Source organism: Pinus tabuliformis, chromosome 9, assembly GCF_031772625.1.
Source record: "Pinus tabuliformis cultivar Carrire ecotype Pingquan chromosome 9, CPIR1, whole genome shotgun sequence".
NCBI classification, from domain to species: Eukaryota; Viridiplantae; Streptophyta; class Pinopsida; order Pinales; family Pinaceae; genus Pinus; species Pinus tabuliformis.
This window is the reverse complement of record NC_142307.1, coordinates 1,443,348,432-1,443,365,866: the sequence shown is the minus strand read 5'-3', so window position 1 is coordinate 1,443,365,866 and position 17,435 is coordinate 1,443,348,432. Positions and strand designations below refer to the sequence as shown.

Below are 17,435 nucleotides of genomic sequence, written 5' to 3'. Positions count from 1 at the left end.
TAATCATTAATGTATTATGGATGCAATTTCTATCTTGATTTATATACAATTATGCATACTTTCATATATTCTGCAACTAATTTGGCATTCTGGATGTATTTTTGAATATAAATGCAATGATATCCGAGGATTTTTGGAATATGATGCTTCCAACGTTTTGTTTCCCAAAATCACACCTGCTTCATTCCCACTTCATGAAACACTGAATTTGAGTATTTCTTAGTTGCTTATTACTCATTGTAAATGTTAATAAGGGAAACAATCACAATACTGCGAAATTTCCTCTAGGAAGTAGAAATAGGAAGGCATGCCACTCGTTCTCCATGTTACCATGTAAATTTGTATGATTTTTTAGAAATCTAGTACTTGTTGCAATTTGAATGTATCAGTTTTTTGCAGTAGTATGTGGACTCTTAAGAGCAGAAAACCTCCATCTGAAAGATCAAACGAATCAGCCGCTAAACTCGATATTAAGTGAACAAGTTAAATCAAAGGTCATTGCTAAGCATTGCATACCACATACCAAAAACTTAATTGTGTTGAATATCATTGAATCCACCAGCCTGTAGAATAGCATGCCACTATACCTCAGAGCATATAAAGACAAGCAATCTTTGCATATAAATAAATACAATTGTTAATCCACGATTGAGATACCAGTCACTATCTATAATCCTGAAACCCACAACGACTAATACATAATAGGGAGGTGGATCTATAATGCATGGCTGATATTGGGTTGGGGCGAGTAGAACCATAATTGATTCAGTTAGTATCCCTTTGACTTGGCTTATTATTGCCTAAAATTTTTCCAGAGTTTTGGACTAAATAAGATTAAATAAAATAAGATGATGATGATAATACGATTAGCAGGTCACTGATTTCATTGCCACAAAACATTCCCTGACAAAAGACTGCATAGGGGACGTCCATTACATCCATAATTTCAGACCTATTCAAATCAAAATGAGAATGGTCCTAGCTTTGTTATTTTTAGCTCGGCCACAAACATCTTAACAGCAAGCACTTTGCCTTTTAGCCAATGCTTAGGCTTGCGGTTTCCTTGAAAGCAGCTGGACAAAAACTACTTACAAGGCATTCTCCACATCGAGGCCTGACAGGAGTACATACTGTTTGACCAAATCCAACCTGCACCAGAAAATAAGCAAAATTCTTTCATTCTGACAGATAGATGGAGATACAGACTAAATCTTTGGTGCAGATATGACGATCAAGAACAAACTTATAAAAATGCATTAATCCCAGAAGGACCTTAAATATTTCCTCTTTATGTCCTATCAACCAAATACTTGTTTACAACCTCACATTTGTTACATATCTATATTGCCCAACAAACTATGCACTCATGTACCCAGATGCTTAGTTTCAAATGCTTCTTTTGAACTTGCCAATTCAATACACCTAAGCTATTATGGTTGCTTGACAGTCCTGCAATTAACACATATCCAAATAAACACAATACCAACATAAAGCCTTTCAAGCCCTCAATGTAGTTTGGTTGTGTGACTGAAGGTTCTGTATACCCTAAACAACTCCCCTTTAATCAGGTTCTGATCATCTGTTTGGGTTCTTCAATTCTGATTAAGAATTGGAATCACCCAATTCAAGATACACTATTTCTAGTAGATACAGTTCCAATTTCAGTTTGGTTATCTAATAATTATCTCCAAACAGCATTCAGTTGGAATAAATATGCATAACATCCAAGGAATCATTCATATGTGCTTGCAATATAGCTATTTTAATGAAATTTTTGATATTCTAATGGACAGTAAGTCGTAAAATTTAATGACTTCCTGTTAATCCACATATTTGCCCCTTTTGCAATTTGGGTTAAATGCCAACATACTTCATCACACTGGTGTTCGAAGTTATTTCCAGAGAAAGTTTTGCAGAGGCCATAGGTGGTGCCCACAGAGTTCAGATGTAAGATGGTTCAGTGATATGATCCCAGTTCAGAGTTGGAGACATTGCACAGGTCTTCCATCAGTTTTGGAGAGGATTGTTATTTTTAGTAATTCTCCCACAGTTGAGGCAGATTTCAAAGGTTCACATGGCACTGATGACTACATATTTGAGATCCTTACCAGCTCGAGTCCGACGAGCCTTTTCCAGATGACATGCATGATACTAGTTTTAGCAGTTCCAGTTCAGAGGCTTGCATATCAATTCTAACTCTAAATATTTGGACTCCTCGGAGAAAATAGAGTCCAATGAGCATAATTTCATCGACATGTGGACAATTTCTAGTTTTAGCAGTCAGCCAAGCAGAGTGACACATGGCAATCTCCAATGTCCATATGTGGCAGCTTCTGGTGGTGACATGTGGCATTCACGCAAACTGACACATGGTAGCTTCTAAGATGAACAATGGCAAGATCTGGATGCATGCATGAAGAACTAGTGCGCATGCATAATACTGGGCGTGTCCTTGATGCCTGGCTTAATTGAAGACTACTAGGTCACATGCATGGATCGAGAAGTGAGGTGGCACATGGCTAAGTTAACTGGACGCATGCATCATTTAACTAGAAAATCACTTGAGCATTGATCAATTAACTAGGAAGCCTTGGCTAGTCGATTGAACTGACACTTCACATTAATTTATTATCAGTCAAACTTAGAGAATTTCCACTTAGACAAGGCGCATGGCCACTTCAGCTCAGTCTATCCTTAGTTTAACTAAAGCACATCTCAAGAGGATCAAAGAGCAAGGGGAAAGGACACCAAGAGGACTAATGCACATGGATATTACACTCCAGTCTCCACTCCATTGAGTTGACAATGCGCATCTCTTTGGACTAAGTGCTTGACTAGTTCAAACTCCATGAGAACTAAAGAGCATTTTACTAAGCTAAGCGTATGGGGGAGGGACTCCATTCAAATTAAACTAATGGCTTCACTTCATCTCATGTCTACTCAACAAACCTCCACTTGGAATCAAGTGCTTGGACACTCCACTCTAGTCTTTCCTCAAGTCAACAAGGCTCATCTTTACACAGACTAGGTGTACCTTCACTTAAAATGGAGTTCAAGACTAGTTCATCTCACGTCACTCACTAACGTGCATGGATTAGAGCTAAGTCACAGGGTTCATTGAACTTTTAGGTTGAAGTTCGAAATTCGGCAAACCCCAAAGAAAATATCAAGATTTTTCTGGGTCAATGAAGGGTTTAACGAGTTTTTCCATCACGAGCTGCTTCAATGTGTTGTTGTGGGTTTTAACCAAAGTTTTCCACGTGCCTTTATGAGTTCTGCATGTCTTTTCTATACCACCGACCAAACCAGTTTTAACCATTGGGCCTCATCTCTGTATTATGGCACTGTCAATTTGTTGCACAAGGTGATTGTGCATTCCTACTTGTGGGTTTCTAACGATGATTGCGATTTAATGCTAGCAATGGCCACAATATCACAACTAATGACTGCCTGCTCACAAACTACTGTCCACAATTATAGGTGGTTATTGGTTTTTCAAGGGTTTATTTATTTATTTATACTATACATTATTTATTATTATATATATTTTTTATTATTTTATTATTATTCTATATATATACACTTTATATTATAATAAATATCAGATAATAATAATAAGTTAACAATAGCCCCAAGGGTTAGCTCAATTGGTTGAGTCCCTGTTGTTAAAAGCACCTTTGCTATTAAAAGGTCACAGGTTCAATTCTCTTGACACTCTTGGGGTCAGGCTCTGTGGTTGAGCCGACAGGAAGTGATCCCTTCGAGTTGATTTGCCTGGTATAAATATTTTGTGGCCGTTGCGGTCACCAATCTCTGGGGTCCATGAACCATATAGAAAAAAAAAATAAGTTTATATATATATATATATATATATATATGGGCAAAAGTAAGGCCATATTTCATCTGAAAATTCAAACCCAAATCGAATTTAACCGTTGCCAAACTTGAACTCGAACCCGAACCATGTTCAGAGAGACCTCATGCATAGCTAATGTGCATTAGAGGAATTGATAAAACGAGGAGGGCGTGAAGGTATGAGGCTTGAAATTTTCTTTTTAGTAGTAGTAGCATATCACTCTCTCAATATCTCCTGTTCAATTCTAGCTTCTACACTTTCCGCAGGGTATATCCTTGGACCAGTTCTGTGTCTGTCTCTATGGTGCAAACAACCTTTTAGCTACTGCAAAATAAAGTTTAATTATGCTATTTTCTCCGGATCTTAAAACTTGTTGGTACTTCATGGTTTCTTTGAGAATGATTTAGAAATTTATAGAGGCCTTCATTTTGGTACTACTCATCACTTAGAGCACATTTTTCCCTTCTTTTCTTTACCATTTTAACGCTAATGCAAGAGAAAATTTCCACCATTAAATTTCAAATCGTTCTCATAATCTCTCTGGTTGCTTGATTGCATGCCAAAGAATTATCTTGTACTATTTTTTCATGTTTTTTACACAGATCTACAGGGTAATTTCAGCGCATTTAATCTAGGGGCACCCCCCTGAGGTTGGAAAACACCAACCCAAAAAGGGAGGAGATTTATTGGTGACACATTGGGCAAGTTTTCCTATATGTTGCATTGATTTCTCACCGCAGATTACAAAAGCATTCATTCTTCTACACAACAGATTTTTGTGCTAACAAATTGGCACTGTTTCCAGAGAATCGTCGACAGTTCTTGAATATTCCAATGACATTAGTGTTGAGAAATCTAGGGCAGTATTTAAATTAGAATTCTTTAAATTATTTCTCTTTACTTGACAATTTCTTGTGATGTCTTTTAGTTCTTCAATATATTAGTGTTCTTTCGATCATTAAGACAAGTGCTAAAACAAGAAGATCACAAATGCAACAATAGAGACAACAAAGTTAGGCGCACAGCTAGGGAAACCAAGACAAACCAAGACCTCTTTGACCAAGACCACTATCTCTCCCACCAAGTCAACCTCCATGAACAAATCAGACTTCCACCAAATCAACTAGGGTCTCGGCCCTCTCTTCTTGCTTCTGCAACAGTCCTGCACTATTTTGGCCCTATAATATCTCAGTACACACATGTGTGTTACAAGATAGATCTTTGTTAGGCTTCTAATCTCCTTCGCTTGATTTTTTTTCTTTTTGTAATAAGATGGATACTCCATATACTTCGCACTTCATCTTGTCTTCTTTTTGCAAATCGAATCATGAATGTATGTTCTCTCACTAGGCCAAATACACTTGTATAAATAGTAGTTTGAGGTTGTCCTTTTAAGCCGACTTGGTGTAGGACATTTATAAGACCTATTTACAATAAAATAAATTTTCTTTCTTGACATATAAAGCCCAAGAAGGGTCTATTATATCATGATTTGAATTTGACTCAAGACACAAACCTTAGAGCACAATAAGACTCAAGACATGTTACCCACAACTTGTGGGTAGTGTATATAGGATACAATATTTCTTCTAGATGGTCCTCAATCGGTAGCCAGTAGCCCCTTGGAGCCGCCAGATAGCTCAATGTGCCATTGTCTCTGCCATTTGAGCCAGCCATGTTGTCCCTCGACCACTTGTCATGAATGTATGTTTGAAGGTGGGCCTTTGACCCCAAAGGTATGACTTTTCATTGGTATAGCTGAGTACTTTTCCTTACTTGTCATGGGCACTTTTGGGCATGGATTGGTGGGGGGATTCGACAGAAAGAGTGGGTTAGGCTTGTATTCTTGTCTCCATTGCCTGATTTCATGGTTACCCTTGTATCCTAGTCCCATGGGATCTCCTTTATTGACCATTTGGATTTTGGGTTGGCACTACATGGGAAATCCCAATTTTGGTTGCGTGGTCCCACTTCCTGACACCACCTACATCACTCCGCTTCCCTCATTTTAGCCCCATTCATCTATTTTCCCATCTGGATCCACATAGGGTTAGCTTCCCCCTCCCCTTGTCCACACCTTGGGTCGGGCCTGGAACGATGCCCCAGAGGTTGATGCAGCTAAAAAGAAAAGAAAAAGCATAATTTGACCACTCTCAATAGGAAATGTACCACAAAATGCAAAAGATGGTCGGGACATACAAATTTAGCATGTGGGAAAAAGCCAAACATGAGCTCTACCCCTTATCCATGGCCATCACCCTAGTTCCTATGGGCCCTATATGAGCCCCCTCCATCATTAAGGAACCCATGATTGTCCCAACCCTTGGTGGACGACGAATTGCCCCGCCTTAAGGAGGTATCCACTACTACATATTACACATCATGCTCTCATCCCCTAAAGCCCTGAGCAGTTATGAAGAAAATCAATAAAGGGCAAAAGGCATATGAAGAAGGGTGGAAAAACAAAGGTCGAGGTAACTCATGTACCACGATTTGCTCCCTCCTACACTTACATACCCAGGTGTGGCCTTCCCTTATTGTAGCTACCCATGAACCATGGCATGTGGTTTGGATGATTTCCCTAGATCCGCACTCCGCTCCATTATTATATCATTTTCCACCTGACATGGGGACATGGGACACAGAGGACACAAAAATTCGAGTGTCCGACACGAGCACGTTGACCCCTTAGAACAGGACATGTTATATATATATATATATATATATATTATAAATTAATACTAAATAGATATTTCTTACACAAATTCTCATTCATGATACAAATTCCAACATAGATCTAGATTCTACATTGTAAATTTAAACTTTGTAAGTTTTACAAAGTAACATTATGCATATACATACAATTGTGACAAATTCATCAATGTTCGAATACGAGAAAGACAAGAAACTGTAGTTTTCTCATTAAGTCATCCAAATCAAAATTCCCATATGTGCTCCAATTCCTCTCACAACAAGAGGATGAAGTCACCTGAGAGAGGAGCCTCATGGCTAACTGCTATAGAGGAGGGCTTGTTGCCCCATGAGTTTCCCACCAAGAATAGGGCTTCTTAGCCCCCCTGTCTCTAATCACATCATAGCTTGCAAATCACCCAGTGCCAATGGAAAACTCTACAAAGGCATCCTCCACCTCATCAAGGGATGCTCTATCCTGAAAAATCCGCCTCAATGCATCCTTCCTCCCCTGTGAAATTTCACCATCCATGTGAGGAGGGAATCTGCGGGAAGGTCCACCATTCAGCCACTCATGGTTGTAGTATTTTGGGTTCAATGAGTGAGCCAAACAATGCAAAGGTGTGCAATTCTTGTCCCATCTGCTGACAAGAATATCCTGTATGGTGGTGAAGAAGGCCTCTGATGATGTCTCATACTCAGGGCACTCACTCTGTAAAATAATGGTCCTCACAGACTCAATCATGGAATCCCATCCCTCATAAACCTCTCCTAGGATGGGTTGGTCTGTATCTGCAAATTGTAGCAAAGTAATGATAGGGTCCATGATCTTAATAGTGAGATCTACCCTCTCCCACCAAGCATCATCTAACATTGTGTCCTTCACTCTTTTTGAGGCTGCTTGATCTGTCTTTCTCCAAAAAGACCAAAACTCTGAAATAACCATGGCCCCAAAAGAGGTTTAAGCTCCCTTAACCTTTTTAACATGATGAGTGAAGAGGCAAACCGTGTATTTGCAATATTCAACAATGATAGATGGGTGTACTCTAGGACACACTCCAGGACACGTTGGACACGCTCTAGTACATGCTAGACATAAGAATCAAACATGTGTCCTAGAGAATCGTGTTTGATTTGTGGGATTCAAGACATGAGGAGGGAGGAGGACGAATCCGGTTTCATAGTTTGCCACCTACCATTTGAGGGATGTACCATGGACATGTCACCCCCTCTAGAGGTTGAAACCACCTAATAGGGTCCTTAGCTAACCCCTTATTGAGCTTGGAGACACTTGTACATACCAAAGCCCACTATGGAAGGGCATGCCACCAAGAAGTGCCCCATTGATTCCATGACTTGTAGGCTTTTTTACATGATTAGTCAAATGATTTGTGGTATTGGAGGGCAAGGGGACACATTGGATCTTATGCAGGATTGTAGGTGGATCTCCATTTGGGGCTTGGTCTCCCTATATGGAGTCCTAGCCCTCTAGAGGGTCACATTGGCACTTGTAGGGTGGGCGTTGAGAGCCATGGGCCTCCACCATAGCACATATTACTTCATGGATCCCCAACAATGCTCATTGATTGCTCGTGTTTCACCATTTTGGATGAGGATGATGCACCTGGTCCACCATGCCCAACCAACTCCACAAATGCACCATACACTTGGCAGATGTTCCAAGATCCAGAGGATTGTCCCTCACTACATAGGGAGGGCTTATGTCATCATCCTAGAACTTACAGATGGTCTACAGGCATATTCGATCCATTTGGAGACCCATGAGGTTTCCCTTGTGCCTCCACACCCACTTGGCAGCACCACAACTTCTTTCTTGGAAAACAGGGGGTTAACCCCTTGTCCACTATGTTGGGAGTTTATTTCTATATCATGGCACCCTCTGGACTTCATTAGGCCTCCTCAAAGGCCCAATGACTCACTCTGTTGATCATTCGACCCTCTTGAAAAACTTATTCATGTATCATTGAGCTATTTGGTAGTCTTGTCACCAAAAGTATTGTTATTATGCACATTATTTTATTTTAGGGGCTCAATTAGGCCAAATTACCTAAATCAAATTCAGTAAAGAGTATAAATAGAAGTGAGATGATTCATTTTGATCATCATCACTTGGATTGGGTTATCTCCTCTTGTGAGAATTTCACTATCACTTTTGGAGGACTAGTTTGGATGAATGGATGAATTTTGATGTTTGGATCTCTTTCATTTTCTCTTGGAGCTTCTCTATTGGCATATCTTGATGATTGGATATACTCTTTTCTTACATGTAAGTGCTCTTTTAATGTTATTCTTGTTATTTACTTTTGTCACATGCATGTTGCTGGGATTTTCGCTATACTAGGCTGAAATTTATTGCTTTTCTTATGCGAAATTGTGGAAATTTGATCTTTTATAGCGTTGCATCATGTCATGGGCCATGTATGAATGAGTGAATGTTCCTAGAGATAATTTGTGTCAAATTTATCTTGATAAGTCATCAAATATTGCAAAATCGAAGTGTAAAGACCTTGAAGCTGCTTCTAACATGCTCTAATGCCATGCAAAGTTATTTAAAGGTCTGCTTGACTAGATGAATCTATTTCAAGCTATAAATTCTTCCTTGACTCCATCTCTCCCAAAGGATTAGGCATTGATCCTTCCATAGGTGATCACATTAAAAGCTAATCTCTCTTACCTTCATCTCTTTTCTAGTCCTAGCGCCCATAGGTCACATAGGGCATCGATTTTCTCACGTTTCACCCATCAAAAAAATTTGATCTCTTGCCTACTACTTCGCTAGTGTGTCTCCTAGGTGCCCTCCAAATTTCATGAAATTCTAATAGTGGGATCTTGAGATATTTCAAGCCCTAGCTCCGAGATCGATTCTTGCCTTTGGTTTCCTTTGGCTAGTGACCTCATTGGGATCGTTGCATCAAGTTCAAAGAAAATTTCTCCTTTGATCCCTTTCTCATCCTCAATAGGTCAAGCATACCCTTGATTGATCAATTCCATTCCTTGAACTAATTTTGGCTCCACTTGGTCTCGTGTGGTCCTACTTATCAAAGCTAATCCTTCAAAGACCACTTAGAAACCAAGTTTCCACAAGGATTATCAGGTCTAGGAATCTCCTTTGTGAGTCATATCTTCAAACCCTAGCCCTTGAAATCCTCCTAGCCCTTCCTAGAGAGCTTTTCACCTTGCTTTCCAAGCAAGCAAGCCATATATTTGAGCCTCTCTTGTGAATAGGCCTTTATGATCACCTTTCATCCTATCATTGATACATTCATTATCGTGATCCTTACTATACCGGGTCTCCTCCCATCAGTGAAAGTCCGTAAAGAGAAGGGAGCTTTAGCTTAGGTGATAGTGGGCTATTGCTCCATTGCTGCCCTTGACCTAGTAGTTGTCTTATAGGATCCCCTCCTAGGATCCCTTCTAATTTGACCAGTAACAAGGCCTTCTTTTGTGTGCCATGATTTTCATCCTGTTTACAAGAGTGAAGACTTTCAACAATGCTAAGATCATAAGATGCTTACACAAGTACTATGGTCTTCATCAATATCATGACCTTCTCAAGAACAACGTCAATTGTAGCTTCTGTATCATAAGACAACCTTCTAGCATATTTCTTCATAGATATTTTGTCCTTTGATTAGGGCTTCTTCAAGCACTAATATAGACCTTGTCAACAACTGATATATAAACTTCAGTGTGACCCTTTGAGTAGGTTCACATCAACCACTGAATATAGATTTCTTGGATAAGGCTTGTTATATCATGATTCCCTGTATAGAAGTATGTTCACAACCTTGTGACGCAAAAGAGTTGCTATAACTGATATAGGCAATCACTAAGAAATCCTCCACAAGTCGGCTTCCAGATCACTATTGGACTTCATATATATATATATGAGTATAGGTCTGCTTCCTTTTATAACTTTCATTATACTACTATAGAGAATATTGACGTGATGCTCTTCAATGATCCACAACTAGATGAAAATTGGAGCTTCTTCTAACATGGATCTTGTAAATTCAGACCATAGAGATAACGCCTTCAAGGTCTCTTCTTCAAATAAATTCTTTATTGGCTCACACAATACACAAAGACTTATGAAGATGATTTTTACTGTTAAGATTTGGATTTATTGCACAAATCAGATCTTGAAGACAACTCCCTTTGTTGGCTTCTAAGGGCATCTTCCTTCTACACAAGATTCTCAGATCCTTTTAAGGTGACTGTAGTTTCTAAATAGGCCTTTTAATTAGGTCTCCAATGCCTCAAACCTGGCTTCTTAACAAGTGATTCTCATGTTGGCTATCAAGACAATTCATTCCTTGATTTAATAGTTCATAATTATGCACAGACCTCTGAAATTTTTGGATCTCTAAAAAAGTTACCAAAATTCAAACTTCTTTAATGATGATTTCAGATCATGGGAATTATGCCTAGGGATTTGATCCTTTTCTCAAGAAACTCAACCTTGAGTGAGCTATCTCCTTAGCCTTTCGGCCTTCCAAAAAAGTGCTTCTATCCTCCTAATCTAGGGGTAGCAAAAGTAGGTGATTTCTCTTACAATAGTAACTGCTTGTGATGTATTTTTACTTTTCTTAATTAGATTCTTCTTTACTTGTTACTTATTAGTGTTTCTCTTCATCAAACAACTACCAAACCATAAAGAACAATGAGACAAAGGACACAAGATGTAGGCGATCAGCCAAGGCCAAACCTCTCCAACTTGAGAGGAAAACCCACCAGAATTCTTCTTCTTATAGAATCTTCAATTGACAAATTCCAAGACCTAGACCCTTGACCAAGAACCTCTCCAAGACCAAGTCAATGCTTCCTCCTTGAATAACTTCTCCTTCCAGCAACTTCGACCTACTCTACAACTGCAACTTCAACTTGCCCAGAAACTGCAACTGCAACTGCTCTTCTTCGCCTGGGTGGATTCTATCTCCTAGAGAACTCGAGTTCCAGAACAACTCTTATTGGTGACCAAACTTCACTTCAGCAACTCGGCTTCACTGCAACAATATGTTCCCTAATTCCATCGCACGTGTGGAGAGAAGTAGCCCAAAAACAAATCCAAAATAGCTCGACTTTTCCTCCTTCCTTTGTCTTCCTCTACTTCGCACTTCTTCTTGTCCTTATCATCAAACTTGTGTGTGAGAGTGAAGTGTCTTCAAATGAGGTCGAGGTCTTCTTTATATAGGCTTCACATAGGGTCGAATTGCTCCTTTTAGGCTGACTTGAAGTGTCCTTAGGCCGACTTGATGCTTGCATGTTTGACATGGTCTTGGAGGGTCTTTTGACTCTAATTTGACACAAATAATTTTTCTTACAACATGTAACATGCCCAAATGGGTCATTCATACATGACAATGACTCAATGACTTTATAACAAACCTAGAAGCACTCAATGGGTGTTTGACCTATGAAATTCTCTTGAGCATGAAACCCATTCCTCAAGACTTACAATAATAAAACTATTTTTCTCTCTTTCATTAAATACATAAAATCATAATTACACGTGTCATTATGAAGACCAAACCTAGTTACATATTTCAACACTTCGCTGTCCAGGTAAAAGTCTGCAGCCTAGTCACTGTAATTAGGGCTTATTAGAGGGCCCAAATTTTGGATTTTCTTTTTCTAGGAGCTCGGTCCTAGATGACTAGACTTCTTTGCTTGACTTGAAGTCCTTATGATCTCCTTTCTGCCCTTATGCAAATGAACCAAGCTTTGATACCATGTTGAGAAATATAGGGCAGTATTTAAAATATAGTTCTTTAAATGATTTCTATTTACTTGACAAGTTCTTGTGATGTCTTTTAGTTCTTAATCAATATATTAGTGTTCTTTCCATCATCAAGACAAGTGCCAAAACAAGAAGATCACAAATGCAACAATAGAGACACCAAAGATAGGCACACAGCTAGGGACTCCACTCAACTTATTACCAAGCTATGTGGGACTCAGTTACATCTGTAGGAAAGGGCTTCAAAGGCCCTAGTATGCATGACTTGAAGGGAATTCTTTTGCAGAAAGAGGTTTTGTCCATTGGAGAATATTTGATTAAGTTCAAAGAGTCATGGACCAAAACAGGTTGTTCCATGATTTCAAATGGACGAACTAATGGAAAAATTTGCACAATCATAGATTTCCTTCTCTTTCCTTCAAGGAACCATGTAATTGAAATCAATTGATGCATCTAATAGGGTGAAAGATGCCACTTGTTTGAACTTTTGGATGAGATCATTAGGACAGTGGACGAGCAAAATGTTGTGTTGGTAATCACAGATAATGCCTAAAACCATGTTCTTGTTGAAAGATTATAGAGTCCAAATATAGAACCATATTTTGGACCCAGTGTGTTGCACATTGCATAAACCTCATGCTTGAGGATGTAGGCAAAGTAGAGTGGGTAAGGAACAATGTATGTTATACCAAGTATATCACATAATACATCTACAACCACTCATTGAGCCTAATGTAGAAAACCACTAGGGGCAAGGAGCTTGTTAGGCTTACCATCATGAGATTTGCAACTCACACCCTCCAATTGCAATCTTTCACTTCATAAAAACAAAACTTGCATAAAATGTTTTCCAGTAATGATTGGAATAATCTCGGTGGGCTCGCAGAGCAAATGGAACAAAAGCACCACAAAGATAGATTTTGACAACACCTTTTGAGCAAAAGCAACAAAGCTTGTGAAAATTCGTGAGCCCCTTGTTTGTTGAGAAATGTAACTATGCTCGGTCTTCATAATTTTTATTGTACTTACATCATTATATATTTATTGTAAAAACAAAAAGAAAAGAGAAAATATAATTTTGAAAGCATTGGTTTCATGCTCTATGTTATTCTTCTCAATTAGGTCAAGCATGTTCTTCATGCTTTAGGGTTTAGAGTCAATATCGTCCTTGTTATACGTATAAGACCCTTACGGGAATATTGTATCAAGAAAGAAATATTAAATTTGATTTTAAAGTGTCATTTTTGGACTCCCAACACCAAGTCGGCCCTGCCAGTGAAGTCGGCCTAGAAGAGGCCCATTTGACCCTTGAAGAAGGTATAAATAGGAAGAGACTTCAACCTATTTGGAATCAATTCACAAGCAAGTTCGATCTGCACCAAAATCATAAGAAAAGGACAAGCGAAGGCAAGAAGAAAGGAATAAAATCCAAGCAAGGAGAAAAGGACTACTTTTTGACAGAATTTGGCTCACATGTGTGAGATTTTCTAGGGTTTTTTTGTTTCTACAGACCGAAATTGCAGGTCGAGAGTTGCAGGATTGAATTCATAGGCCGAGACCTTGAAAGGTGCAGAAGAAAGACACTTTCACCTTTGTTGACTTGGATAGACCTTGACTCTTTTGGAGGAGATACTTTGGAGGGCTGACTTGGTGCTTGGTGGAAATTCTTGGACTTGTTTTGGGGTCTTAGATGTCTCTTTTTTGACTTGGTTCTCTATAGAGAAAAGTTTGACTATATTTTCCCCTAAGAGAGGGGTTTTGCCCTGGATGGGAGCCTATATCTTGTGTATTTTGTTCTTGTGATCTTCATACATTTTTTGAATTGGTAATTTCTTGATTAAAGAAGAAATAATAAAGAATTAAAGGCCAACACATAATCACAAGTAACTATCAAGAAAAGAGGAATCAAAACCCTAATTTATATCCACATTAATTTCTCAACATGGTGTCATAGCTAAGGTTAAGGAAGGACGCTTTGAAGATCACCTCGTTGGCCATCTCTTTGAAGACTCCTCTAAAGCATTCCTTGAAACAATTATCTACAATTGCTAACTATATGAAGCAAGGCATCAAGACTATTGGAAGCCTCTTGATATCTACCAAAGATTGTGTGATCAAGTTCATCTCAAGGTAATCTAAGGGAATCATGGATAAAGGATTCTTTTCCGCTCTCACAGGTACTTTTGATGATGAAGGTGTTAGAGACTAGATCGACCTTAGGCTGAAGGGAGGCAATCCTAGGATAACCACAAACCATGCTTAACCTGGTAGCTAGCCCTACCAGGTTGGGAGAGGGCTCTCTCCTTGTCAATCTCAGTGGAGATGACTGAAATAAGAATAGATTTTAGGCTAGGTACAAGATAGATAAGTGTTTATGCACTAGTAATCGAGTGAGATGGTTGGCTTAAGACTGTTGAGGGGCTGAGGAGGGCATGTGGAGACCATGAATCCTCTTCAAACTGTTGAAAACATTAAGAACTAAATGCATTCCCAAGGCAAAGCACTGTTATCAATGTATTTTGCCTATTTATCTTGATTCATTTAGTTTAGAAGGATGGAAAAGGTTTTGAAACATATAGCACATAAGAATAACTCATTACAAAAGATCGCAATAATCCCACAAAAATAGTTGCAAAACCTAGCTTTATTACTTGCCAATCTGCTGATACAAGTATACAATATGTGCACCACTTCCAAAAGAGTCCAACCTTTACAAATGACTAAGAAAGTACATAATATAGGTAAGAAAACCACCTGGGCTAGCCATCAGGGGTCGAATCCAAGGGATTAGGAACTGTTTCAACCACATCTAAATTAGGAACAAGAAAATAGGTAGTGGAACAGCTTGCCTCTAAAACCAAGGAAACTGATACATTCACTTCCAAACCACTTGTAACTGATGTATCTACCCCCTCAAATCATTTTACATTCATATTTACATTGCATTACATCATTTAAAATCATAAATTTACCAAGGATGAGAGAAAAAGTCAACTGGTAGTCAAACTAGGAAAAATTTCGGAGTTCTCGGCAAAATTGGTAAAATCAGCTATATGTGCAGCACCATCTCTTGTATGCACAACGCCGCTTCTAGCCAGTTTTTGAAGGTTTTATACTCCACCAAATCAGACCCAAGATAGCTTGTTGGAAATCTATGTCTGTCTAGTTTCTGAAACATCTTGAATTTCTTGATTTGGAGGTCATTTGCCCCTTCAAAAATGAATTCTCCCAAGACTGCTTCTTGTGGGTGCAAAAAGTGGCAGAGAAGGCAATTTTTGAGTGTTTTTTGCCCTTTAGATGACCTAGTTTTGCTCCAAATGAGATGTAACTTTTAGGGATTAATGTCCTCTTGATGCTGAATCTAGATCTATAAGCCATTTCTCCTAAGGATGCACCAATCAAATGCTGGCGCTGCGCATATACCACAATTTCCTGTGTTGCATACTTCAAAAATTTGAAATTGACAAAATTGTTTCAAAATTTGCCCAGTTTTGGCTCAAAGTTGCTTCATGGGTTGCTTTGTTGGGCCAATGTAACATCAACCAAGATATTAAGCTTATCCTCCTTCTTTTTGTGTTTTAGGGCCCTCCTTAATCTTTCCTTAAGTTGCTTATCCTCATGTTGCATATCCTATTCCTGGTCAAATAATGGTGGGCCATATGCCTTAGCATCTTATTGTCTCTATTTGCTTTCTTTAGAAGCCCCTCAAGGTGAATGTTAACTCTTTCAAGCCATATTTCTCTATCATGCTCCACTTCTTGTTCAATAGGAGTCAAGGGAACCGGATGCTCTTTGTTGCTTTGCCTTTGAATTTTTAGCATCTCTAACTCCATTTGGCTTTGTTTACCCTCTAACTGCTTATTCTCCTGCTCTAGGTAATTGATAATATATCTTCCTCTAGCTATCTTGTCCTCTAGCATGTTAATTTAAGCTTCCTGTTCTTTCAAAAGCATTCTTTGACCAAAAGAAGGGCTATCTAGGTCTATTACTTGAATATGATGAGGTGGCACATCAGAATCATGCTCCTCAAGCTGAAAATCCCTCTCAACATCATCATCAAGCTTTTCTCCTGGGACCTTTCCTTTCCCTTTGTCTACCTGCTACAAATTCCTTTCCTTAGAACTATCACTAAGGGTGTCCTCCTCATAATCATACTCACTGTCTCTTTTCATGCTTGTCTCTATGGGATGATGTGGTGATGATATGGTGAATGGTGGATAATAGATGGGGGAAAAAGATGAGTATGAAGAGATTTGTGAAAGGAACAATAGTGATGAGGTGAGGTAGGGGAGTGAGAGGGATGGATAGAGGACCTAGGGTTTTGATGTATGAGGGGATTAGGGTTTCATAAAGGGATTAGTTTCTTAGGGAAAATAGGTTAGGGAAAATGGGATCAAGGGGTAGATTTAGGGAAAAAGAAGTTGGGAAAAGGAACAAGGGATTATGGTTTGCAGTGGTGTAAAATAGTGTAGAGAGACAAACTAGGGTTTGAATTTTAGGACACAAAAAACAATAAGTCATGCATGAAAATCCTATCTAAACTCAAGAAGTGATTATACTTACATGGTACGAGATAAATGCAGCAATAGAAGTGATGGAGGATGAGTTTTGACGGTTTAAAGGCTTGACAGTTCAATGCGCAGCGCAACCAACCCAATGCACAACGCCTTCCTAATGCGCAACGCCAGTGCAATTTAGTGAAGGAGAAATGGCTCTGATGCGCAGCGCTTGCCCAATCGCAGCACCAACTTCTTGATGCGCAGCGCCAAGTGCAGACCACTTTTGGAGGCCTTCCCGGTGTCCAAATTGGGCGTGTGATAGCTCGTTGGAAAGCTTATCGAGTCTACTTTCTAGAACATCTTGAATTTTTCAATTTGGAGTTCATTTGCCCTATCAAAAGTCAAATCTCCCAAGACTGGTCAAAATGTGTAGAATGAGGCTGCCTGAATGCAGAGTGCTATTGCAGTCAACTTTTGAAGGTCTTCCTCAACTCCAAATTAAGCTCATGATAGCTCTTTGGAAAGCTCTCTTTGTCTAGTTATCAGTTGACTCATCAAGCAAGTCATTTGGTCATCCTAGCTAGGTTAAATCTTGATTTTCCCAAGGTCACTCCAGAAGTGCATCAAT

General features: G+C 39.1%; 1 protein-coding gene across 1 annotated transcript in view; it reads right to left on the bottom strand.

Annotated features, from left to right (window-relative positions):
• Positions 1–1,035: 1,035 nt before the first annotated feature.
• The window catches only part of LOC149153992 (endonuclease III homolog 1, chloroplastic-like), a 269,840-nt gene continuing 253,440 nt past the window's right edge, over positions 1,036–17,435 (bottom strand). Inside the window, exon 10 of the mRNA XM_089444001.1 lies at positions 1,036–1,149. Coding sequence (XP_089300127.1) covers positions 1,036–1,149 — 114 coding nt within the window. The remainder of the gene's footprint in view (positions 1,150–17,435) is intronic.